Genomic DNA, 25,207 nt, shown 5'->3' with positions numbered 1-25,207 from the left:
TCCCTTTAAACTTGAAGAAAAATATTTGCATAACAACGAATCCAAAAATGCAGTTCCCTTATATATTGAAAACTGATGCCGATATGCGAAAAGATGGTCCATCGGATCCGACGATCCATCATATTGTATGAACTTGGGTAACTTAAACTTCGGCGGAACAGGCATCAACTCCATACTTTGATGTAGATGTATCGGATTTCTACTCACATCATCCGCTAACTTTCTTATTGATGCTGAAGTCTTCTCGAGCCCTTGATTTCCCAGTTGCTTTATCATAATTTCTTGTATCATCTCCTTTGTGATAGGCTGTGGTATCGGAATTTTCGATATTGGAGATATTTCGGCAACTCTTTCCTTTTTTGTTGATTCCTTTCCAGTATAATGACTACCCGATTTCAAACTGCATTCCTCTTCGTCTTCCTTATGAAGATCTCGTACTGCATTACTTAGACCTCCCTTCTTTATCTCTTGGTTCTCTTTAAGTAAAACAACATTCAGTCTTTCCACCTCTTTCAATCTTTTCAATACTTCTTGAAGTGAAACTTCACCCTCAATATTTTCTTCTTGTATCCTCCGACTTACAGAAGTTCTTGTATTCCTTGTATGTGATTGATTATCGTTATCTATTTGCTTGCTATCCGCTTTCTTCCTGGGAACCATTATAATCCACTTCTCACTCCTTTTTCACACTTCTTTCACTCAAATTCAAAGAAACACTTCGAATTCTTGATCAAAGAAAAAGAAAAGCTAAGTTCTTCTTGTCTTTGATGCATAGACGGCGCCAATGTGATGTCTAAGAACACTTTTCTTAAGTATTCTAAGATCACGCAACCTTACTAATGAATCAGAATGAATGGGAAGAGTGAATGAAGAAATTGAATCAAAGTTTTATTGATTAACAATAAATGTTTACAATCTCTCTTTCTCTATGTTTCTCTCTCCTGTTTTTACAGTTTTTTAGAATTTGGATTGAATGAAAAAACTCATTCCTTTCTGATGCCCTTCTAGTCTTTATATAGTGCCTCATTTGGCATGGATCCAATCAATCTTTGACACGTGTCACTTGCCTTTCTTTCTTGTTTCCCGCTTTGTACCTGCATCATAATTTGAACACCTACGAAATTTACCGAGATATTGGCCTTTATGCCAATATATCGAGTTTTTAAAAAATCAAAACGAACATGTTTATGAGTACGATATTTGCCTACTACAAGACTCATTCACTCAAGTGCATTGCATGCCCTCAGCCGCCTCAGGCATTCTTGACTTGGTTATGGCCTTATGGGCAATGCAACCATGTCTGGCTAAGGTCAGTCTTGTTAGCTTAAGCTGGATACAAATTCATCTTGTAAAACAATTTCCTTAACCATGTAGTAGAATTTGAATGTTAGATGTAGATTGAGCACGACGAGCACAATGAGGAAAAACGTTTGGGATATTAAGCATTAGGAATATTTGGGTTGCATATGCGACAAGTAAAAGGCAAAATAAGTATATTCTTTTTGATCTCCAAAGTTACGCATATATGTTTTAGGAGCAGTCCATATATGCAATTTCAAAAGAAGTTCGTTTTTTACCATTATCTTTAGAAGAAAATTACCTCTTTCCTAATCTCTATTAGTGGTCGTATTCTACCTTTCAACCCTCGCACTAAAATACTTAAACGAATCTCACCACCACTTTTATCTCCAACACAACACTTCACCTATCATTCCCCCCACCCCTTTAAATTGGTCGGCTCCTCAAAATTCCATAACTTAAATCTCGAAGCATCTCAACGTACCACAAACTCTCACCTACACAACACTAACCAACATCCAAGACCACAGAATCACAATAAAAAACAATATTTACTCCTAAAAACTCTCCTCTTGTTCTCATCTCAATTTTTTCATCAAAAAAAAAAAAAAAAAAGACCCGTCCTCTTTTTTTCACCAAACGTCGAAATCGTTCCAGTACGTGTTAACATCTCTCGGTGGAATAATTAGGTTTAGGGTTTAGTATATATAATCACTTTCATATTGTGAAAAATTTCAGATCTGTGTTGAGTTTTTTTTAAAAAAAAAAAAAAAATTATTATATTATTATTTGACATGGCTGCTAAAGATGGTGATTCTGTTGATACTAGTAGTGATGTTGTTGTTACTAGTGTTGGTGAAGAAGTGAATATTAATATAAGATGTTCTAGTGGTTCGAAATTTTCTGTGAAAACTGATTTGAAATCAACTGTTTTGGAATTTAAAGCTCTTCTTGCCCAGAATTGTGATGTTCCTTCTGAACAACAACGATTGATTTATAAAGGTCGGATCTTGAAAGATGACCAGACTTTGGAAAGCTACAGTATGTTTTTTTTTTTTTCATTTATCTTTTTTGATTTTATATATGTTTATTGCTTAATTTTTATTAGTTTTAACTTGATTGGATTGTAGAAGAACAGTAGTTATGTTGAATTCATGCATGTTAGCTGGAATGCTGTTTGTGATCTGTTGTTATTTTATCATTGCATGGATATATGGAGAGACAATGGCTGGAAATTTGTTAATTTTTTGTGTAGTATCCTTGTTTTTGGTGATGAATTCGGAGAGTTTGAGTTGTAATTGGGTGGAATATTGAAGCTTTTATGAAGCGAGTAGATAGAATGTCGGAACTTATAAATCTAAGATGTTTTTTTTTAGATATTTAGAGCTGATGATTTGGTGAACGAGCAGTGAGAATGTCGGAACTTTACATCTAAAAATGTGTTCGGCATTTAGAGGGGTGATTTGGTAGCCTAGGAGAGAGAATGTCAGAAATTTTGCATATAAGGTGGTTTTAGATATTTAGAGTAGTTCATTTGGTGAATCACGTGCACTATGTTGAAATGTTGGCACATGGAGGCCAAAAGACGGAATCTTGATGTCAACAGTAAAATGTATGCGCGATTGTGGTGTGGAGTTGCAGTATTTATGATTTTCTTCATAATTTACCTAATTTGTTTCCGTTACTGAAAATTACCTAATTTGTCACGCCGGAGTTAAACGTGTACGTTGGGGATAAAGGTGTCCAGTCTTGATAGGTAATGGTAATGTTAAGGAAACCAATTTCTCTAACGTCAAATGGTCTTACATTACATCTGTCATATGCAAATTTAGCTGGCCGATCACTTGGTGAGATGGGGCCCCATTTCCCCCTCACTTATGTAACTTATTTTTATCGCTTTTACTGTCATATCTTTGAAAATTTAGGATAGAGAAGTAAATACAATTAGTTACACTCTATATTAGTGTGTCCAAATGTGGAAATTGTCGAAAACTAGTGCCTAGCAAAATTCCAAGTGTATTGCAAGGTTTCCATGTATGCTTTACATTTATGAGCATTCTCAGTTCATAAGTATATTATATTTATTCAGTGGCGATTTTGAAGGGACTCTTTCGGACTCCTGTCATACCTTCACTTTCTTGTTATTTATCACTTAAAGAATCCAAATGCAAGATAATGACGTGTTCTTTTAAATGGACGTATTGGTGGGGAACCTGTCCGTTTTCCCGATAATGTTGTGATCTTAGAATTAAAGCTTATTTTGGTCATGCCTCACGGATATTGTCAATTTAACTTTTAGGGTATAAGAGCTTGAAGACTGTGTTTGATTGGAATGTCTTGTCAAAGCTATTGTGTAATTAGATTGGAACACATGCTTGTGTTTTGGATAAGTTTAAATACATGCAAAGCAATTGTGCCCGTATATTAAATCGATAATTGTCTTTATTATGATAAGTATAGAAGTGTCTGATTAAAGAAATCAAGAAGTGAATGATTAATTGTAATGCATTTGCTTTTCGGCGTAGTATCACCTGTTACAGGCTTACGTCTATGTAGATATGGAATTTACTTATTATGCATCTAAGTTACATTGACATGGATAGGTGTGTCTGTATCGGACTCGGATCTGAAGTGTCGACACGCAAAATATAAATTGAGGTATATCACATACAATGTGTCTGATATGTGTCCCGACACGGACACATGGATTCAGATCCCACACGGATTATTTTTGAAATATAGTGTGTCCATGTTACATAGTTATGCATAAATTGTGATATCATCTACTGACAATTCTGAAAACTGGAAATGCGTCTTTATGGCATGTGTCTTCCACTTCTTTATTCTTATGTTCTGCTTTGTTTGATAGGCTTGCAGGCTGATCATACTGTTCATATGGTTCGTGGCTTGCCACCTACATCTACAACAACCACTGGTGCAACTAATCTTGGAGGTCCAAACACAACTTCTGGTGTTACAAGAGGTGTTAGTGCCACTGAAGGTGGGGGACTGGGTGGAACTGGTCTTGGGGCATCTTTATTTCCCGGAATTGGTATTAATGGCCTAGGTGGTAATGGAGGATCTGGCTTGTTTGGAGCTGGTGTTCCTGAGTTTGAGCAAGTGCAGCAACAACTAACTCAGAATCCTAACATGATGAGGGATATAATGAACATGCCTGCCATCCAGAATCTTATGAATAACCCAGATCTAATGCGTAACATGATAATGAGCAATCCACAGATGCGCGAGATCATTGATCGAAATCCTGAGCTTGCTCATATTCTTAATGACCCCAGCACACTTCGGCAGACACTAGAAGCGGCCAGAAACCCTGAACTCATGCGGGAGATGATGCGTAACACTGACAGGGCAATGAGCAACATTGAGTCTTCACCTGAAGGATTTAACATGCTCAGACGCATGTATGAAACTGTTCAGGAGCCATTCCTGAATGCAACAACGCTCTCTGGAGATACAGGGAATAACATGGGTGCAAATCCGTTTGCTGCTCTTTTGGGGAACCAAGGTGGCTCTGCGGGTAGGGATGGGTCTAACCCTTCGAACACTGGTTCAGAAACTACTACTGGTTCACCTGTTCCAAATACAAATCCACTTCCAAACCCATGGAGCAGTGGTAAGTTTCATTTTATTAAATCAGAAACTGTATCTTTTGAATTTTCACTAATCTTATGTTTGATAGAAAATAAGAATCTAAAAGAATCACTATGAAGGTATTGCCCTAAATGGTTTGTAATAATTTTTGGCTGGAGGAAGAAGGCAGCTAAGATAGCGAGATAGTCTGAACATACTCTTAATTCATTTAAAGAATCTGGGACGCTTTTGGAGTTATTTAACTGTCCTAAAATTGAAAATGATAGTTAACAGTAAAAGCCTCTTGAAAAAAATAAGACGTGCTTGTATAACACTATAGACCATTTTATCATTACTAACAGAGAATAAATTGCTGGGATTTAGAGTTTCTTAAGGAGATTAACGGATATGTTATAACTGCTGGTTTTAATGGCTGGAAAGAATTAATTATTCTATTAGTTTTACGTTTTTGATGGCGGGACCCTCTTCTAACTATGTAATTCCACCCTTCAAATTTTTTTGAGGGATCAAGGTGGTCTTAATTTTGAAATATCTCTTTTTCCCTCCCTCTCTCCTGTTTATGAAAAAATATTTAAATTGTAATCAGTTGAAGACACGTATTCTCGATTTGCTTAAATCTTGAACTCTGGAAAACCCCTGCTTGGTAGTTATCTTGCAGTTTATTTAGTTTATTATTCATAACAACTCAAGAAGCATTGTCATATATGGATCCAGCTACAGGAGGTGCACAGGCGAACACCACTGCTCGGTCAGGTACAGATGCCAGGTCTGCTGGTATTGGTGGTTTAGGTGGGCTTGGTCTGCCAGGGTTGGAATCGATGTTTGGTGGCGGCGGCATGCAGGATCCAGCTCAACTGAATCAGTTTATGCAAAATCCAGCTGTGTCACAGATGATGCAAAGTCTCCTTTCAAATCCTCAGTACATGAACCAGGTACTGTTAATTGATAAGTGTAAGTGGTTATATTATTGTCATTGATATTGGAACTGTTTTGTTTTTAATGTTTCCTGTATCTCAGATTGCAAGTCTCAGTCCACAACTTCGCAGCTTGCTTGACTCCAATACCCAATTAAGAGAAATGATGCAAAATCCAGAATTTCTTCGCCAGATGACTTCCCCTGAAACACTGCAGGTAACTCAGAAGGATCTGCTTAACATTTTCTTCAATCTTTATTAAAAGGAAGATTATCTTTGTGTCCATATATCCATGATACAATTTTTAGGTTGAAACACTGTTGTCCACATGTCCTTAACTTATTAGAAGAAAAGGTCAATCATGATATATGTTCTTTGTCAAAAATAATTTCCATCGGGTTGAACTATTAAAAGAACCATTTTCATTATCAAAGTAATTTCCAAGTTGGCAAGTGCTATATCATGTGTGTAAAGTAATCTCTCTTTTTGCCTTTACAATCTCTCTTTTTGCCATTTCTGCAGCAAGTACTGAATATGCAGCAATCTTATGCATCAACTCTTGAAAGGCAAAATCAATCGCTTCGATCAGCTCTGCAACCAAACCAGTAAGTCGGGGAATATGCTACTTTTGATTTCTTACTTTGCTGTTAATTATACCTCTCTTTCTAGCTATATTTATCCCAGAACCAATTGACAGACACACATACACACACACAACATCAGACACTTGCACAAGCACTATTCAGTATGAAGTGTGGTAAGCGGATTTAAGAAAGAGGGTGATAGAAAAAACGAATGCATACATGGGCATGTAATCTATAAGTCGGTTATTGATGAAATTGCTACTTTTGAAGCAGTTGCTAGAATCTATTAAATGAGACCAAAGATGAAAGTAAACACAGTACACACATATGCAGGGGATATTGGTGACACTAACTTTTGCATGCGATCTCTAATACATGTACAGTCACATGCATACACATCTGTAACCATGAAAATTTTAGTAAGTTGCCTGCATTATAGGTTGGTGTTGGATTCTTAGATGTAGTTAAGAATAGAAAAAGTAGAAGCTTGATATGTAATCAGGAAGGTCAACAACAGAACCCTTTCAAATAATTAATGTTATTTGTTTTATAATACTGGATCAAGAGATCATGGTTCAGATCCATGTATTTCAATGTGTTTATAATAATCAATATATGCATACAAATGTGCTTGTGTACAATTGTACGCCCACATATACATACACTAATTCATAATAAATATATATATATACTTTTTTCCAAAATGCATCGGAGCTCTGTCTTTTGACTTTGATATCTCCCTTATCATTAGTTTTCTTCTTCTTCTTTTTCTTATGGTGTACAATGTTCTCTTGCAGGGAACAAGGGCAGACTGGTGGCGGCACAGGTATAAGAGAAATTTTACTACAAGACTTTCTTTCCACTTGCATACTGCTCTTTAATTTTTTGAATTGCTATCTTTCTGTGCACTGAAAAATGCTAATGGTGGATTATTGGAAGAGTACGACTAGATATATCAGGTCTAGGTTGGATATACATTTGGCATGCATCCTATAAATTGTTTAGCACCCCTCCTCATTTACCTACTTTTCTGGTTGTCCCTGTTCGAAAGAAAGCATTAACAATATAAGTTTTTTGAGAGAGTACTCTGGACTTCTTTGCTTCCTCCCTGCTTATATGTTTCATGTGAAGTTATGTTTGATTTTCTTTCTGAAATTGTAGAGCCAGAATATTTACTCAATTTGTTTCTACATACATTACAGTTTGTTAGAAGATCTTTACTTTTCTTCTTCATTCCTAATGGAGTGCATTTTTCTCTTTCTTTATATAATAATAAACCTTGACTAGGCACACAAATAAAAAAGAAAAAAGAATGGAAAAGGAAAGAAAGCAAAAAAAGGACTATTTTTGATTGATATGCATAATTTATTTAGTAAGTGACATTCGGGAATCATTTGATGGGTTCCATTAGTATGCTATTTTCAGTAACAGCAAACAAACATGTGCAGGAACAGCAAACAACATGGGGTTGGACTTATTAATGAACATGTTCAGCGGACTTGGTGCTGGTGGCATGGCCGTTCCTAACCCATCAAATGGTTAAGATCCAGACATTTTCTTTATATGATTAGGCCCCCACCCCCTCCCTTTCACTTTTTTCTTGTTGATCGAGACATCTTTATTTTTTTGGGGGGGGGGGGGGTGCTTGGATGTCTTTTAATTATTTTGACTGATTTTTTCGTTATTGGTTTTGTAGTGCCACCAGAAGAACTTTACGCCACTCAACTGTCGCAGCTTCAGGAAATGGGTTTCTTTGATACCCAAGAGAATATCCGTGCTCTGAGTGCTACTGCAGGTAATGTTCATGCTGCAGTGGAGCGACTTTTAGGAAACCTTGGTCAGTGAATTATGTTCTCTATTTCTATGTTTAGTCTGTGTTGCTCATGTGGGCATGTAAGAATAGTCAGTTCGTATCCGTGTTATGTTAAGATCGCAAAACACATGTGAGCACATTCAGACTCCATTTCCGGCTTGAATAAGTATACACTCTTAAAAGGCAAAAGCTGTGAATTTAGTTGATATAGATGCAGAGTTGGACCATCGGCCCTCTCTTTCTCCTTATGCTTATTGAGAAAGATCTCGTGACCTGTGAATTTGTATATATACAGTTAAAGATGTCTGTGTTCAACTTCTCCAAAGTTTTAAGCACATTTTATGGTTATTATGAATCATTGTTACAAATTTTCTTGGTTCTCGAAGGAGTTGAATGTTTGGCATCCATAGTCGCAAGGCATCCCACACAACATGTGTACATATTCAAGTTGCAGGTGCCAACTAGCAAAGTTGGTAAAACCTCTGGGTGATGATACCAGAGGTTTGGGGTTCGAACCCTGCCAGTGCACCAAAGAGTTATTTATCTCGTTTAAAACAGGCTTGCGAATTAAAAAAAAAACAGAAGTGTACATTCAAGTTCACTTCTTCATTTTTAAAAGTGAAGAAAACTTAGTAATTTGATGAATGGATTATTTAGGTTAGAAAATTGTGATTAGAGGTGAATCGTCTTTTGCTCATTAACTGAGTTAATCCACCTAGGCCACGATCAGCAAGCACATTGTTTATGGATATCATTAATATCGAATGGGTTCAGTTCCAAACCCACGACGTCCTTAAATCTGGAGGCACTAGAAGGTACAGGGTTAACTTGCGTTGAAGATTTGTACAAGGTGTTTCTTCTTTCTAGAAGGTAACGGATCTCATCGTACACTTGGGAATTCTTGTTGAAAAATTTGGATAAATAAAAACGAGTACATCACATCTCTAAACACAGAAGCAATAGCAAAGAAAAAAAAACCGAATATCTATTTGACCGATAATTATTGTCGGAAGTCATTTTGTTGGTTTATGTCAATCCTCATTCCTCTCTCTCTCTCCCTCTCCAAGCCCTCTCAATCTCTCCTTCTCTTTCCACTCACGCCTCCACTGCCTAACAATATACTAGTACGTATCTTTATAAAACGTTAAAACCACATAGCAGCTATGATCCAACGTGCCCTTCTGTTTCAACTGGCCAACCTTATAACGATTTTCTGGTTACGAGAAAGTGAAATTGGGGCACGAAAAGAATAGTAAATATCGAGAACAGTATTATATTTATAAAAAAAATAACCGACGAGAAAAAGTAAAGCACGAGTTCCCGCCACCATAAGAAGAGAGAGAAAAAATTATTTGTTTAAAATTATTTTTAATATAAATAGAAAAAAAAAAAAAAAAAAAAAAAAGGATTCTTTTGGAGTTTAATAGAATCTTGAAGTTTTCCCCTTTTAACCCTCTCAATCTCAAGTCTCCTCCTCAAAGTAGTGAGGTAATTTCTCCCCTTTCCAAATCTGATTAGTTCTAATTTGTTTGAATAGAGGTTCTTATTGGAATTTAAATTGTGGAAATTATGGTTTGGGTGTTATCTGTTTGAAAAGTTAATTTTTTATATGAGCTATGATGGGATTTTTTTCATTGGGTAATAATGTTTTTGTTCTAGGGCATGCTATTACTTAAAACAAATCTGTAGGGTGAAAATAATACATTAGATATCCATTATGAGAATCCCTATTCTCTTAGTTGTATTAAATATCCCACCTTTTATCTAAGTCCAAGTGCCATTGTTCATGTGCCTCTGCTTGAGCATCTGAGGTGTGATAATGTGCTGTTGATTGTTGAAAGAGGTAGATGACATACTTTCTTGGCTATAGTATTTTTTTGTATACCAAATGTCATATAACGTTACTGAGTTGGTTCTTCTTCCTATGATTTTCAAGGCACCAACGTAAAGTATAACTTCCTATTGAAACTCTGAGTAATGTGATCTTGTTTGTTAAGTTTCTTGTTGAAGGTTCCCCGCACGGAGCAAGGAGGGAGCAATAGGGAGGCTACAACGACCTTCATTGCATATTATATGGTGGATTATAGGCAGGACTATTTCATTGTATGAATCGAGGATATATCTGAGATGCTAGCCAATTGCTTTGCATTCAAAATACTACTCGTTGCAGTAGTCTTAGCAGGAAACACAGTCCTACTTCTTTCAGCTCTTGTTTAGGTTCTATATCTCCAGGCTACTTTTTCACTTACTGCAAGAAAGTGACTACTTGATAGTTGCAAAAATGATTGATTCTAACCAGAATGCGCATGGCTTGATTAATCCTGGAACTCGCTTGGTCAGTCGTGAGAAGCACCAACCAGCTGAAGCAAGGAAGACAGCACTAAGAGATCTGCAGAATGCTAACACAATGGTGGCACTCCAAACAGCAAACAGAGGGCCCACACTAGATTCCTTTAAGGTCTCTGGCACAAAAAGATCTACACCTGAGTTCCCTATGGGCCCTCCATGTCGCCAGTCTCCAAGCAGTAATGGCACAAATGGGAATTTTGTTTACATGCGCAGAAAATCTGAACAAGAAGGAGAGAAGATCAACACTTTTGGAAACTTGGATAATAATGGTGGTTGTCCACAATCGAGACAATTTAGCCATGGAATACAAGAAACACCCAGGCAACAAATCCCAGTGCAGGGGCCAAAGGGTTTCTCAGCATTCGCACACATTCCTGGAGCTTCTCTAAACCCCTACCCATCTGGAGGACCTTCGCTTCCTGTTTCTCTTGGAAAGCCTGTTGATGCTTTGCCAGTAAGAGAGCTAAATCATCCCGCCGGTTCTCCTGCAGTTATTCCTCTTGATTCTCAAAAGGAAGATGATCAACATTTCATGGAGCGGTTCCATCGTTTGCAGGCATTTTTGAAGAGCTACGACAATTCAAGTCATGAAGAATACACACAGAGTAAGTTTCTTTCGATTTGGTGGACTAGATCTCACCCATTTCAAGTTCCTGACTTACCTATTTTTTCCTTTTCAATTCAAAGTGCTTCGAGCTTTAACCTCTGCTGGCCGTAGTAAACATGCTGTTGAATTGGAGAAAAGAGCAATCCATCTTTTGTTGGAAGAAAGTAAGTGACATAGTTTTGCACTTCTGGGATTCCTTTTCATTTAGTCTTTAGATTTTTCTTTTATTTGCTAAGGAGAAACACAGAACAAACACAAAAATAAAGAAACAACATAAAAGAAAAGAAAACAAAGGAAGTGCCTATAAATTATGTGATACTAGAATGTAGAATAGTTGCAAGCTTTCATTCTAACAGAAGGGCTCTAGATAAACCTGACTGGCCAATGCTAGCACTAATAACATTTGAGTTCTTTTTATCGTATTCCTGGTCTTGCACCTTTTTGAGAAACTCTTGTTTTATATATGCTTGTAGCATGACATACAAGACAGAATGCATGCTCATATACCATTAAGCAATGCAGTCAATCTTATTGGCTTTCAGATGGTTCACACACATAGAGTCCCCTGATTCAACACCATCTCATTTATGGAAGTCTCCTTCATCATTCATGTAGTTATTAATAATATCTGTTAGCTATGAGTCTAAAATGAGTAGTATATATATAGTCTATAATAACCCTGGCCTAGTTTTGAATGATATGCACTCTTCATGTTTACAACAGAATTCGACAAAGAAATTTGGAGTCTGCTGGGAATTATGTACAATGTGTTCCTTCCTTTTTCCTTTTGAATGAGTAGTTTGAGTTCTGCTTGCACCACTTAATGGTTTGACAGTTCATGAGTACATGATTTTCCTTTTCTCTTTTATCGTACTCTTAATGTTAATTTTTTTTCTCCTCCAAGGTTAAACATTTCCCTGTTTTGACTATGAGATACATAATTTTAGGGATACCTTGTGAAGATCCATGTAACAATTTCTGGTCATTTAAAAGAAGATGTTGCCTTGCCATGTTCAAACTGCATTTACTGATTTTTGTTGCCATTGTCTGCATCAAAGATTTAGTTTTTTTTTTTCTTCATTGTAGAAAAAGAGTTAGAGCGGATGAAAGTTCTGAATGTCTTGGGAAAAGCTACGCCAAAGGATAATGCATCACCTTCAGCTACACCAGCATCATCAGGGAAGTGAGAGCAATTAAGTATGCAATTTGCACATTATCTTGCTTCGGTGATATTTTATTTGGGCTTTTGCTTCTTTCTACCAAAGAACAAGTATTGTGGCCTGTTTCATTATGTATTGAAGTTTGTGGTTAGGTGATTGTCTAGTTATCATTTCTGACTCCTCAAGTAGGCAACGTACTTAGAAGGTTGAACTCTTTTGATCTTCTAGGTTCCAATAAAGTGTAATCCTTGGTTTGGTGTTTCTTGTTTTTATTTGTTATGTGCTTCGTTGAAGAATATCCCAATTTTATTTTCTGTACACTTCTTGAATTAGAATGATAGGGTTCATCGTAGTATCTTACTACTAACTTTTATACCACTTCTCCCTGTCAGGACACCACTGCGTGAAACCTTAGGTAGTAACATCTAGCCTTTAACCGTTCCTAGTAATAACTGAAGTACCGTCTCATTTTACTCTAATATAATTCACATATAATCTATGTTTCTACCGACATAATATTAAGTATTTTGCCAAGGAGTGGTTGATGGAATCTAATCAAGTGGCTGGGAACACAAGTCGCCTCCGATACTGTTGACTCCGGTATATTTAGCACAATTACCTGGTTTATAAGGATGTTTGGTGCTTTTTGTTAAAGGGCGCCAACTTTTGAGTTTTAATCTCTGCTATTTGTTGGACTTGTCATTTTAAAACCATTGACAGTGCCATGACAGGGTAACAGGGAAGGGAAGAGGTAAAGTGACCCTCCTTGAGCTTTTCTCCTTTCTTCTTCGTCCGACCTCTTTCGTTGTTTTATTTTCATCTTAGAGGAAAGCGAATGTACAAGAGTAGCTTCCAACCCCTGCTCAGAAATATTTAGAAATGTACCCCAGATACCTTTTTAGAAGAAGTTTCATTCTGTCACAGGTACTGAAGATGATCCACTAGTAGAATGTCAGAGTTTCACTGGTCTACCTTTATATGTAGGAAACATTCGAAATATTATTTTTGTATGAAACCACTTGATTCTTACCAAGAGCACAACAAGGGTGTTGTCGGGCTTCTCAGCCATGAATGCAGGCTTATAAAAAGTACTTTAGCACAAAGCAGCGGAGAGGTTCAAATCCAACTCCTCTAGTTAAGTATGTTATCTGCAAGTACATCTACAAGTTTGGTACGAAATGTTGCATTGAAATCCGACAGGCGCAGCTTTTGTTACTACTATCACTTGGTTTTGCAGGATAGTAAGTATATTACTAGTTTCAATCTAACTGGACCCTGTTCCACCATGTTTCTTAGTACATTGACATAAGATGAAAGTGAACAAGAAAATTGTTATACATGGTACTTGATTTCGATATATCCAAAAGCCCTGTAATGTTATGCACATGTGCCCAATTTTGCTGTATATGAACACGATTTCTCTGGACTAAAACGTTCCTTCTCAGTAACGCGATTTGTTTTCTCCTCATAAAACAAGAAATTAAGAAAATGACAACGATACACAGGACCTCTCCGTGCACATTTGCACTTGAAGGGACTCTTAACTAACCCCATCAAGTGGTGAGATACAGTACCGGAAATTTTTTTTTGAGAGAGAGATATATAAAAGGAAAACTTTCTATTTGATATAGATGCCAACTTTTCCTACTTGGACACTTAGTAGTAGAGATCTTTTCACATCCATTCACCTTCCCTGTAAGGATAACAGATATCACAATCTGAATATTACCTACCGCCACTGGGCGCTTCAAGTTCACTGAGCATTGGAGTCTCATGGAGGGGTGCATGCTCCAGATGTAGACCCTGGCTGCACCATAATGATATTTTTAATATATATGTGAATGAAGATAATTATTTATATGTTTTACATGACAATTGACACAACAAAGTTATTGATCGCAGAAGCACAACTGAGGATAATCACAACACATTGAACAAGGATTCAAAAGGGCATCCGGTGGATTCAATGTCAGGACATGGTTTACAGTTATATTTAAGATTTTGTTGAATTATCTGAGACGTAAATCACTCGTGAGTTGCATGCATACAACTCACTGTAAGACATTTCTTGTCTCGCAAGTTGATTGAATGATTGTGAGTCCAACTTTTAAGTATGAGTATGTAACTCTGAGTCATGAGTCAGTTGCTTCTTACGCTTCATTGATATATACCATAGTTCGAACATCTGAGCCTAATCATGAATTGTACATTTTAAGATCAGCCTTTATGAACCTATTCCTGTCTATATATTCCACTTATGTGCCCCAACATTAGGTATGTTGTGAACATCTTACCACACATGCATGGACGTCGTCGCATCCGCATAGCAGCCTTCCATTCAGCATGTCTGTAGCTTGAAATGATCCTCCTCCTTCGCTTTTCTGTATTTTGAAATGTTTTTTTTTACAAAACAGAGGCGTGCTTATGAGTATGTGAGTATGCGTGCTTGCATATTGCTAAAATTTAGTTTTCAAGTAATTCCAACTAACAGGAAAAAACTAGAAGATACTAAATTACTAATGAAGACACCATTATGATACTTTGGTAATACTTTGATGCAGTTTACTTGCTACAAATTTCTTTACAAGAACATCCCAATCAAGAGCCATGCTTACATGCTGTCATTTTTTAAATTTGATGTTTAAAGTGTAAACATACCTTGTAGTAATCAACTGCAACAAAGTTTGCCCATCTGTTAGCGGCTGAACCGTAGCAGGTATGAAGCATGTTGATGAGATCCCCAGAGTTACTTTCACATGATAATTGCTTGATTGGAATTGAATAAAAGTAGTTCACCAAGACCAAAGATTTACTCTTGTCATCTAGTGGGCTAGATTCACCTCTATTAGGACAACTTCCCGCTTTCATTCCATCATTTCCATCTAAAATTTGATAAAACAGAAGAGCCCTTAGCTTAGATCGAGCTTCAATATGCAAGGATATGGATATGGCAAATTTACACGCACACACATGCATGTCAGCATGTGTAAGTAAGGACATTAGTTACTTACACTGGTTTTCAACCATGTAGTTCCATTGATAAGCTATTCCTTCAGTATCTTGCTTAGCCCTTTTAGAAGTAAAAACAATAAGTCTTTGGTTATTAGCAACCATATCACTCACCAAAGGCCAATCCTTCCCATTTTGTGGCATCTTTGACAAAGGAAACCAATACTTCATCAAACCAGCACTGGTGAAAACATTTGTCAAGCCATTTGGTGTTTCTACATAGTCTTCCAAAATCAAAGTGACTATTTCTGATGGATTTGATGCTAAAAACGCTTCTATTTCTTTTAAGGTGTCCAAAGCTGGCCCCTAGAAAGTGAATTAAGAATTAGCCAAACTAAGGTGAACCATAAAGATTATAAATGAAGAGAACTTTGATATATTATAGAATCAATGATATGAAGAACTCACAAATGCAGTAAAAATATTGCATTTTCCACCATTTGAATGGCACAGCCATATATCTCCCTCAAAGTCATAGGTATCAAGCATCAATGCTCGAGCACCATTCTGTTTAGAAGCAACATATTTAGTTTAACTAAATTGCAATTAGTACCAAAATTGTGTTAAAATTAATGGTAGATCACAGTACATTTAACTGCTGAGTGATACTGTCTTCTTGGTTTGAGAAGGTAACTCGAGGAACTCCCGTATGTGAAGGGTACCCGTCAATTGCAAAAGCATTGTGTGTCGTCAGGAATGCATATTTATTGAACGGCAATGAATTATTCTGTCGGAGTGGACGAAGAGAAGAGCACAAATAAGTTTTTAAACAAAGATTGTTTAATTACACAAACAAAAATTTCACCCATATATTGCAATATATTCAGCATGTTTGTCTAAGGTATGGTGATTTCGTATAAGCCTTGAAAAGTTGTATCTCGACACAGGGTGCAAAACTTAAAGGATCTTATTCTCTTTTGCTTGGAGAATGACTCTTGTAAGTAGTCAGTGAAAACAAGTAAAGCCCGCAGAACGGTTGTTGATGGAGACACTTTTAGTTCACATAGACCGCCAGTCTATATTTAGCCAAATGTAGCAAAATCTGTTTGGATTTAATCCGATACCAATCGATCCGCACTACATAGATAATTTGTACTAGGATCAATAACAACTCTAATCAACAATCTAAATATTTCCTACAATCTAGCTAATATGCCCAACTCGCTAAACAACTATTAATAACAGATAATAATGTAAAACAGTAAAAACATACCACAACACAAAGATATACTGTGGTTCGGCCAATAGTGCCTACTTCCACAAGAGCTAATCCTTTTATAAAGTAGGAAGAAAGATTACAATCACTTCTTTCAATCTCTCACCTTACTAGATCACTCTTCTCTCTTTACAGGCTTGTCTCTCTGTAAAGATTATCTCTCAATCTTGATTGCTTTCAAGATTGGGTTTTCTCTCTATGTGCTGTGTATTTTCTTGTTTTCTGACTTAATTAGGTTTTGCCAAAAATCCCAACTTGTATTGCAAACTCGTGGTTCTGCAAAAATAGAATTCTTCTAAATTTAGGCATGGGCGCGAGCGCACTCTTGGCAAGGCCAATATCGAGTGCGCACCCTGAAAACACTGGAAGTCATCCAAGGCATGGGCGTGGGCGCACCTTGAGCAAGATTAATAAGAGCGCGTGCGCGCTCAGGCTTCTACAAACAAGCTGAACTCCTTTTTCTCCTCATTTGAGGGATAACTCCAACAAAATCGATCTCGTAGGATTTGCACATCAATAGTGACATACTGTATATTCATTTCTAAATACCATACATGTTCTTTAATTTCTTATCGTACGCCATAGTTCAGAAATGCTTGCAGGGAATACACGTTGGCAGACATACATTTCTGCACTTAAAAACATGTTTAGCATATGCCCCTTTTTAAGATAGCCCAAAATTTAATACTGAAAACGGTTGAGGAAGTCACTACTCACTAGACCAAAGCATACTGAGTTGAGGAAGTCACTACTCTGAACAAAATTAATTAAAAATATTGCCACAAAGTAGTTACCAGTAACTTGAATTGGTCTGTAATGGTTGTTCTCACACATCTTGTACCTGAAAATCCTTGTGGACATGAGGAACAATATAGTCCAGCCTCACAATCCTCATTTGACGAGCATTCATCAAGGAGCTATAATAGAAATAAAAATCAACAAACCCAAGAAAATGAAATCAACGAACTCAAATATGATCAACAGAAACCAAAATAAGAACCAGTCGGATAAACATGAAGAACAAAAACAGCTCACCTTGCATTGCCCATTGGAACAAGCATTAGCAACAGTGAAAGAAGCAAACACTATGATAAAAAGCACGCTTTTGAAAAGACCCATTGTGGAGAAGTCTAAGTTGGTAGGATATAGATGCAGAAGAAACGTATATGTGGTACAATTGGAGAAATGACAAAGTTTCTTAATGTGGTTTATTCCTTTGTATTGGACATTTGGCTGAGAAAGCAAAGACAATAAATTTTTAACCGAAACTTTTATGGAAAGCAAACAATGTATGGAATACTTTTGAAATGAAAAAAACTATGAAGTTGGCCATCTAACAAAGACAGAAATAGAGCACAGGTATGATACATAAGATATAAATTAAATAGAAAGTAAAGGTGTTACATGAGGAAGATTTCGAAGCTCATGAATATTTTACAATGGTTGAAAATTTAATTTAATTGAAAAACATTGCTCCAAAGTCCAAACTTTACAATACTTTATGACACATTTTTCTTCCTTTCTGGTACCTTTGAATGAGCTAAGAGACCAAAAAATCCGTCAAACTTTATGTGAATTCACACCCCTCCCCCAATTTTGGTGTTACTTATTTGGCCAAATTTTAAGTGATCAAGGAATTCAATGGATAAGCAACATGCACATAGGTACAGCTATATTAGACACACCCTCTGGGGATTATTAAGAAATTGCATTCAAGCTTGGGCCAAAAACAAAAAAATTCCTAAATTATTGAGGTAATTTTTGTTTCCTAAATCCTATGGATAGGGTATTAAATTCGTTTTCAAGTAGCAATCTTAGGAATTTAAAGGTGGATCTTTTCCAATTGAAATTGTTACTGAATTTGTTGGAAGATATTCTTTGAATTTATATAAAATGGTAATTTGTTTTTTGTATTGATGGGATACTTTAATTTCTTAATGAACTTTACTAACAAACCTTAATTGCACTCTGTGCAGCTGGCTACAACGAAGTGGGCTGAGGCCTGAAGCCTATGGGTTCGTCATGGGCCCGGCTGATCCCGTGATCGCTGTACACGTTTGTAGTAAAGTGAGAGACGTACGGCTCCATGCACGGCCATGTTTCTGTGATTGAGTTACAACTTACAAATGCAACTGCAAGAAAGTGATCAGCCAGCAGCTCGTTTTCAGTCCCACCAACACTAAGGACCCAGTAACAGTAGCGTCAATGTAATATGTTGTGATCTAGTAAGTACTAAGGATGCATTTGGATCAACCCTTTAGAGGTTCAAGCTAAAATATGTTCATGGTCTACAAATCATATTACAAATTTGTAATACAAACAGATGGATCTGGGCTTTGGCATTTCCATATGCGAAAAGATAACCCAAGCTGAAGATTTTAAAAAAGGTTAGTTGTCAGCACACAGCAAATTAGGATAAGTAATAACTGGAAATAACTGTCTACTTCAATTCGTCCCAAAAAGGAAGTAACCGCTCTCTACATAACATGATAACAAGAAGAAGAATTTTCACACACATTGTTTGTTTTTTCCTGTTGCCATACTGAAATGTTCACTACAAAAAACTCTCCAAATTCCTCTAGCCAAGAAAGCTTGAATGGAGTCAATGGACCACTTAACATTGGGTCCCAGGTTGAATCCTATGAAAATCATACGAAAAAAAGATCCAAATTCATTCAAGTTGGAAATGTTTCGCCTTTGAACAAATTGTCAAAGCGAAAAATTGTTAAGAAAACTGAGTTTAATACCCCTCGTTGTAGTGAGTGCAATAGAAAATTTTCGTCACGGAAGGCCTTGTATGGGCACATGAGGAGCCATCCTGAAAGACAATGGCGTGGTATGAATCCACCCCGAAAGGTTGGAAGGAGTACTACATTTTTTCCTAAGAGGGTTCGTGAGGTTGCAGCAACTTTGTTGATGCTGTCAAGTGGGTCTAGAGCAATGGAGGTCGCGCCATTGCAGACTTTTGATCCTAGACAAAACGATGCTGTGGACTTAATCGCAGGGCGTTCAGGTGCTGGAGGTTTGGATACTGATTCTTTGAGTAGTCACCAAGCATTAGATGGTCACAAAAATGTGGAGGGTGGTTCGACTAGTATTGGACCAAAGGATGGTGAGGAAGAAAAGAAGATGACCGTGGTTTCAAGTGGTGAAGCCCTTGGAGGGCATCAAAGGTGCCATTTGGAGAGAAGGGATGACCATATACCACATGGCCTTTTGGATCTAAACTTGCCTCCTCCCATAGAGATTGATTAGAGCTCTTCATCCTCAGAGGTGGTCTAGCTATACCAACATTAAAAATAATGTGTTATTGTGTGTCCATGGACTCTTTTGTCTATGATAACAACTTTCTATCCTTTTTATTTCATAGTAAAATTAATTTTATGGATATTTCATCATAAGTGGATATTTCATCATAAGTGGATGTGTTAATGGTTATTGTTTGTATTAATTTTGGATATTCCATAGTTCTACAAGAACAGCACTCATTTTTTACTTACCCAAAGCTTTAAAAACCAAGCACTCATTTCTAAATTAAAATAAAATTAGAACATGTATATGTACGCAAGATTGCAAGTGTGCAACGCACTTGAAGACAAAGTTTGCAGTCAATCATACATCGTTATCCACATCGAAGTTCTAAAAGTCTTGAAGGTGACTGCAATATTAAAAGTGGACTCAATATAAAGAGAGGAAAGTTGTTGTTCTGTATCACCATCCCCATGGATCCTTACAAGGTAACACTCTTTATTACTAACTTCATTCTTTCATCCTCAATATAGATTGCACCTATATTTCTTGTTTCTGTATTGTCTGTCTTTCTGGTAGAAGCTGGCTAATGGCATATTCAGTTTGATATGATCCCACAAATGGATTTCAGTTTGATGCTTGGTTTTCCAGTAAAAAAAAATTGCTTATGTATATCATATTTTGAGCTGAAATATGCATTCTTATGCTATTCATTTTTCATGGATTTATAAATTTTTGCTATCTTTGATAAAGTGAAGTTAGTGGGGTTTGTTGATTGATATTAAATTAATCAGAAACTTTTAATCTTTTGATCTGTTTCCTTGTGATACATTTGTTTTCACTATTCAGTTTGAGTACACTCTACTTATATTTACATTTGTTTTATGGAATTGATGTAGTCAGTCCCTTCAAGTGCTCATAACTCGCGCTACTTCACAACAAATTCTGGAGCTCCTGTTTGGAACAATAACTCATCTTTCACTGTTGGACCTAGAGGTAGTCACTCTGTTTTGTTTAATCTCATTGTACTGGTTATGTCGTCTTTGTTAACCTAATTTTAATAGTTGATGGTACTAGAGTCGTACATGAATTCCTAGCTTATATAGTATATACTTGATCGTGATGCATAGTTGTTAGGGTCTTGCCATTTAGCGGACTTGATATTCTATATTTGACAGGCATGCTTTTACTCTGAATCCGCCCTCCCCCTTGCGGCGATAAGATCCAGTTATTGTATGTGTTTTTTTTTTCTTATAAAAGTTAGTTGTACCGAGCCAAATATGATCTCTCTCGGGTTTTTCCTATTGTAGTTTTTTTTAGCTTTAACATTATAATCCTTCCATATTGGACGAGTATGTTGATGTGGGGATCTAGCTTGCATCGGATCGTTTAGAGATTCCTTATTTCAATAAATGAATTGATTGTAGATTCTTTCTGAGATTTGTTGGCTTTAGGCTTCCATTCTGTATTATCTTAAATTGCCTAGAAGCATCAACTTCATAAAGTATTACGTTATTGGTGGAATTCAAGTGGAAAGTGTTGTTTGGTACTCGGTAGTGACAGATTTTACTGACATATTTCCCTTATGCTTTTCTTTCTTGCATTCTTCATTTAAGCCTTCATTTTCAGACAATTTCAGATTTGAATTATGTTTCAATTTGCAGGTCCAATTCTACTTGAGGATTATCATTTGGTGGAGAAACTTGCTAATTTTGATCGCGAGCGTATTCCAGAGCGTGTAGTTCACGCTAGGGGAGCAAGTGCGAAAGGATTCTTTGAAGTCACCCATGATATTTCCCATCTCACATGTGCTGATTTCCTACGATCCCCCGGAGTCCAAACGCAAGTTATTGTACGGTTCTCTACTGTTATTCATGAGCGTGGAAGCCCTGAAACCTTGAGAGACCCTCGGGGTTTTGCTGTGAAGTTCTATACCAGAGAGGTACTATACATTTTTTTCTCAGCAGCTACGAAAATGATCTTGCTGGGAGACTTCGAATTAGCATCCGATTGATGAAGAACATGATTTTGCTCTAATCTATATAAGAAACATTTGGTACATTTTATCTTCGTTAAACATATAAAAACAATTGATGATGAACATGAAGTGTTAGCCCTGACGTTCCTGTATTACAGGAATTTTATGAGTCCGAGCACGAGATTAGTAAGGACCAACCATTTGATTGGTCCAGTAAAGGATACTTAAACTGGCTATTTCATCATAAATTCATAATGATGGTTGTCAGGAGAAAGTGATCTTGACTACATATGGAAACTCTACTGATTGGGTGGTGGATTTGGAGTTAATTTATGACTTCCAGGTGTGTGTATGCCTATCTTTATGACTTCTAGGTGTGTATCTATCTTTGAGCCCTGGGTATGAAGTAGCATCGCTCAGATATATATCTTGTAATTGGCAGTTTAGGATGCTTACGACATTGTTGAATGATTTGTCAAATTGGCCTTAAACTTTGAATGCAAGATGTTGTTACAATATATTAACTTCTATCCGACTGAAGACATATGATTTAAGCTTACTTTGACTGCTACTTTCAAACCTTTCAACGATCTTCTATTTATTTATTTATATCAGCTGTTACCTTACTTGTCATCAGGGCAACTTTGATCTAGTGGGGAACAATTTTCCGGTGTTCTTCATTCGTGATGGAATGAAGTTTCCAGATATGGTTCACGCTCTCAAACCAAATCCAAAATGCCACATTCAGGAGAATTGGAGGATCCTTGACTTTTTCTCCCACCATCCCGAGAGCTTGCACATGTTTACCTTTCTCTTCGATGATGTCGGTGTTCCACAGGATTATAGGCACATGGAAGGTTCAGGTGTAAACACCTACAATCTCATCAACAAGTCTGGGAAAGCACGCTATGTTAAATTCCATTGGAAACCCACCTGTGGGGTCAAGTGTCTGTTGGACGATGAGTGCATCAAGGTGGGAGGAGCCAATCACAGTCATGCTACCAAAGATCTTTATGACTCGATCATGGCTGGAAACTACCCTGAGTGGAAGCTTTATATCCAGACAATTGATCCTGATCATGAGGACAAGTTTGACTTTGATCCTCTTGACGTTACCAAGACCTGGCCAGAGGATATTCTGCCTTTGCAGCCAGTGGGCCGCTTGGTCCTGAACAAGAACATTGATAACTTTTTTGCAGAGAATGAGCAGCTTGCCTTCTGCCCAGCCATCATAGTTCCTGGTATATACTACTCAGAAGATAAGTTACTCCAAACTCGGATATTCTCTTATGCTGATACCCAGAGGCACAGGCTTGGACCAAATTACTTGCAACTTCCAGTGAATGCTCCCAAGTGTGCTCATCATAACAATCATCATGACGGTTTTATGAATTTCATGCACAGGGATGAGGAGGTAGTCTACGTTTAATTACTGATTCTATTTTGTTGTAAAAAAGTAAAAAAAAAAAGTTTAGGTTGTATAGCTGAAGCAATGCCTATTTGCCATAAGGAGTCAAAACTTTTAGTTCTTGAGGTACAATCCCTGATAATATGGTGCAAGATGTAGTTTACACACTTTAATGTTCTTTTTTGTTTTAGCTCTTTAGATAATTTTCTGAAGAGAAGTTTTTTGTAGGTCAATTACTTCCCATCGAGGTATGATCCTGTTCTTCACGCTGAGGGGGTCCCCATTCCACCAGCTACATGCGCTGGGAAGCGTGAAAAGGTCAGTTTTATTATCAGCATGGTTTTCAGTTGGTTCAGGTATTTAGTCCAGCGAGGTAGAATATATAGTGACCTGAAAGTGGGCCGGGATGTTTTTTTTTTGATAAGTGAGTTTTATTGAAATATAATAAACATAGAGAACAGTACAAGGGGAGTGAGAGAGAGTCTCACCAATAACACCACAGCATTACAAAAAACAGTGCACCCTCAAGAGTGGGCACAAACTAATTAGTCACCAGTAATAAGTAAACCTTTTCTTAACTAATGGGATGTAGGACATAACATGGCCTTTTTCTTTTTAACTAAACCTTTTTATTTAGTTGAACACACTACTCCTATTCAATATCAAATACCTGTTGTCCTATTCATAAATTAAGACTGAATCATATGCCGCTGCTGATGAGTTGAAGGATTTTTTTGTGCTTGTGTCCAAAAAAATAAAAATAAAAAGAGTAAAGTGAACTAGGTATTTAAGCAGTTTCAGTTGTTTAAGCATTTTTGGATTGTTACTGTGATTTTGTTTCCGTGATCTTCCAATAAAAATTTGTTAGAAACTGTGGAAATCTTAAGTACAAAATGTGTTTTGTGGTTAAACAGTGTATCATTGAAAAGGAGAACAACTTCAAGCAGCCTGGAGAAAGATACCGGTCCTTTGCACCAGACAGGTAAATTTTGTTGCATTGTTTATGCAATTGTATAGACCTTAAATTAAATTCTAACATGACTTCCAAATGTTATTATGTTTGCAGGCAAGAGCGGTTCATCTGCCGGTGGGTTGATGCTTTGTCGGACCCAAGGGTCACCCACGAGATCCGCAGTATCTGGATTTCATACTGGTCTCAGGTAAGGCTCCATTCTACAACCAAAGTTTCCCACTAGGTGGTATTGGTTGGTAACGAAGTAGTGTAAATGATTTTGTCAAGAGAATTGGTGCTAAAAACATTTATATTGACGTCACATGCATAGAGAGAATTAGTACAAAGACTGCCTAAAGTAGTTTTATGAAATTATTTGTTGCCTAGCTTATGTTTTTGTCTTTTTGAACAGGCTGACAAGTCTCTGGGACAGAAGCTTGCTTCGCGCCTCAACATGAGGCCAAGCATGTGAAGGTTGTTGAAGGTTTTTAGTGTTGCAGTCGTGTATGAGGGAGAGTTATGTAGAGTAGGGTGTTCACCAATGGCATAAGCAGAAGTCAAAGTTAAATCCTCTTAATGTATCGTTAATGCAGAAGAAACAATGTCGAGTCCTATGGACTATAATCAGCTTGTAACAATTTGTACGATCGTGTAATAAGCTGTTCTTCATGCAAAGTTGTGGAGGATGTTCTGTTTCTTAATAAGATTTAACTAAAAAATCTAAGGTATCTGAACATCTGAGGTGTTTATCAACAAAAGGTAGAGAAACTGATACCCACACATGGTAAATGTACGTGAAGCTGGATGTATCAATGCACGTGTACTTGTGTAGTAGTCGAGCTACTCATTGATGCTATCTTTCAAATGCAGCCTGATTCATCCCATTCCGAAATTCCAACCGAGTCTGATTGGTGTAGGCTGTTCATTACTACTTAAAAAGTTAAGCTGTATCAGAGATTCATGAAGAAAAGGTTCATTTTGTTATACTGTAAAGCTCAATTCGGGAGACCTAAGTGGGTTTTTCAGAAGGGATTGTGTCAGACTCGCAAAACAGATT

At 37.0% G+C, this 25,207-nt stretch overlaps 5 protein-coding genes across 7 annotated transcripts; 4 read left to right on the top strand and 1 right to left on the bottom strand.

Moving 5' to 3' along the window:
• The first annotated feature begins 1,759 nt into the window (after positions 1-1,759).
• LOC147491689 (ubiquitin domain-containing protein DSK2b-like) lies at positions 1,760-8,590 on the top strand. The gene is made up of 8 exons (XM_086565111.1): positions 1,760-2,340; positions 4,169-4,933; positions 5,626-5,843; positions 5,929-6,042; positions 6,348-6,430; positions 7,207-7,235; positions 7,858-7,947; positions 8,106-8,590. The coding sequence occupies exons 1-8, from the start codon at positions 2,094-2,096 to the stop codon at positions 8,252-8,254; spliced, it is 1,695 nt and encodes a 564-aa protein (XP_086421237.1). The 5' UTR covers positions 1,760-2,093; the 3' UTR covers positions 8,255-8,590.
• Positions 8,591-9,571: 981 nt separating this feature from the next.
• LOC147491688 (uncharacterized) lies at positions 9,572-12,599 on the top strand. Of its 2 annotated transcripts, none has more exons than XM_086565115.1 (4): positions 9,572-9,710; positions 10,220-11,176; positions 11,259-11,342; positions 12,265-12,599. In XM_086565115.1, exons 2-4 carry the CDS (start codon positions 10,504-10,506, stop codon positions 12,363-12,365), a joined length of 858 nt encoding a protein of 285 aa, XP_086421241.1. In that variant the 5' UTR covers positions 9,572-9,710; positions 10,220-10,503; the 3' UTR covers positions 12,366-12,599. The 2 variants fall into 2 exon arrangements, with proteins under 2 accessions (XP_086421241.1, XP_086421242.1); XM_086565116.1 differs by lacking the exon at positions 9,572-9,710 and adding an exon at positions 9,729-10,065.
• Positions 12,600-13,667: 1,068 nt separating this feature from the next.
• Positions 13,668-17,933, bottom strand: LOC147491687 (PLC-like phosphodiesterases superfamily protein). 2 transcript variants are annotated; one of them, XM_086565113.1, is made up of 8 exons: positions 17,599-17,933; positions 17,358-17,480; positions 15,937-16,074; positions 15,756-15,854; positions 15,350-15,653; positions 14,997-15,220; positions 14,633-14,719; positions 13,668-14,145 (listed from the first exon to the last, which is right to left on the bottom strand). In XM_086565113.1, the coding sequence occupies exons 1-8, from the start codon at positions 17,680-17,682 to the stop codon at positions 14,110-14,112; spliced, it is 1,095 nt and encodes a 364-aa protein (XP_086421239.1). In that variant the 5' UTR covers positions 17,683-17,933; the 3' UTR covers positions 13,668-14,109. The 2 variants fall into 2 exon arrangements, with proteins under 2 accessions (XP_086421239.1, XP_086421240.1); XM_086565114.1 differs by having other exon boundaries at positions 17,405-17,480; positions 17,599-17,661.
• A 1,177-nt stretch (positions 17,934-19,110) lies between these two features.
• Positions 19,111-19,818, top strand: LOC147491686 (zinc finger protein ZAT3-like). Its single transcript, XM_086567306.1, has one exon. It carries the CDS (start codon positions 19,111-19,113, stop codon positions 19,816-19,818), a length of 708 nt encoding a protein of 235 aa, XP_086423432.1.
• A 333-nt stretch (positions 19,819-20,151) lies between these two features.
• On the top strand, positions 20,152-24,984 carry LOC147491685 (catalase isozyme 1-like). Its single transcript, XM_086565112.1, has 8 exons — positions 20,152-20,300; positions 20,712-20,808; positions 21,477-21,754; positions 22,428-23,204; positions 23,427-23,516; positions 24,113-24,180; positions 24,265-24,358; positions 24,563-24,984. Exons 1-8 carry the CDS (start codon positions 20,286-20,288, stop codon positions 24,620-24,622), a joined length of 1,479 nt encoding a protein of 492 aa, XP_086421238.1. The 5' UTR covers positions 20,152-20,285; the 3' UTR covers positions 24,623-24,984.
• Positions 24,985-25,207: the final 223 nt, after the last annotated feature.

The sequence above is a fragment of the Coptis chinensis genome, chromosome 6, assembly GCF_015680905.1.
Source record: "Coptis chinensis isolate HL-2020 chromosome 6, ASM1568090v1, whole genome shotgun sequence".
Lineage (NCBI taxonomy): Eukaryota > Viridiplantae > Streptophyta > Magnoliopsida > Ranunculales > Ranunculaceae > Coptis > Coptis chinensis.
This window is presented reverse-complemented; position numbering and strand designations above follow the sequence as displayed.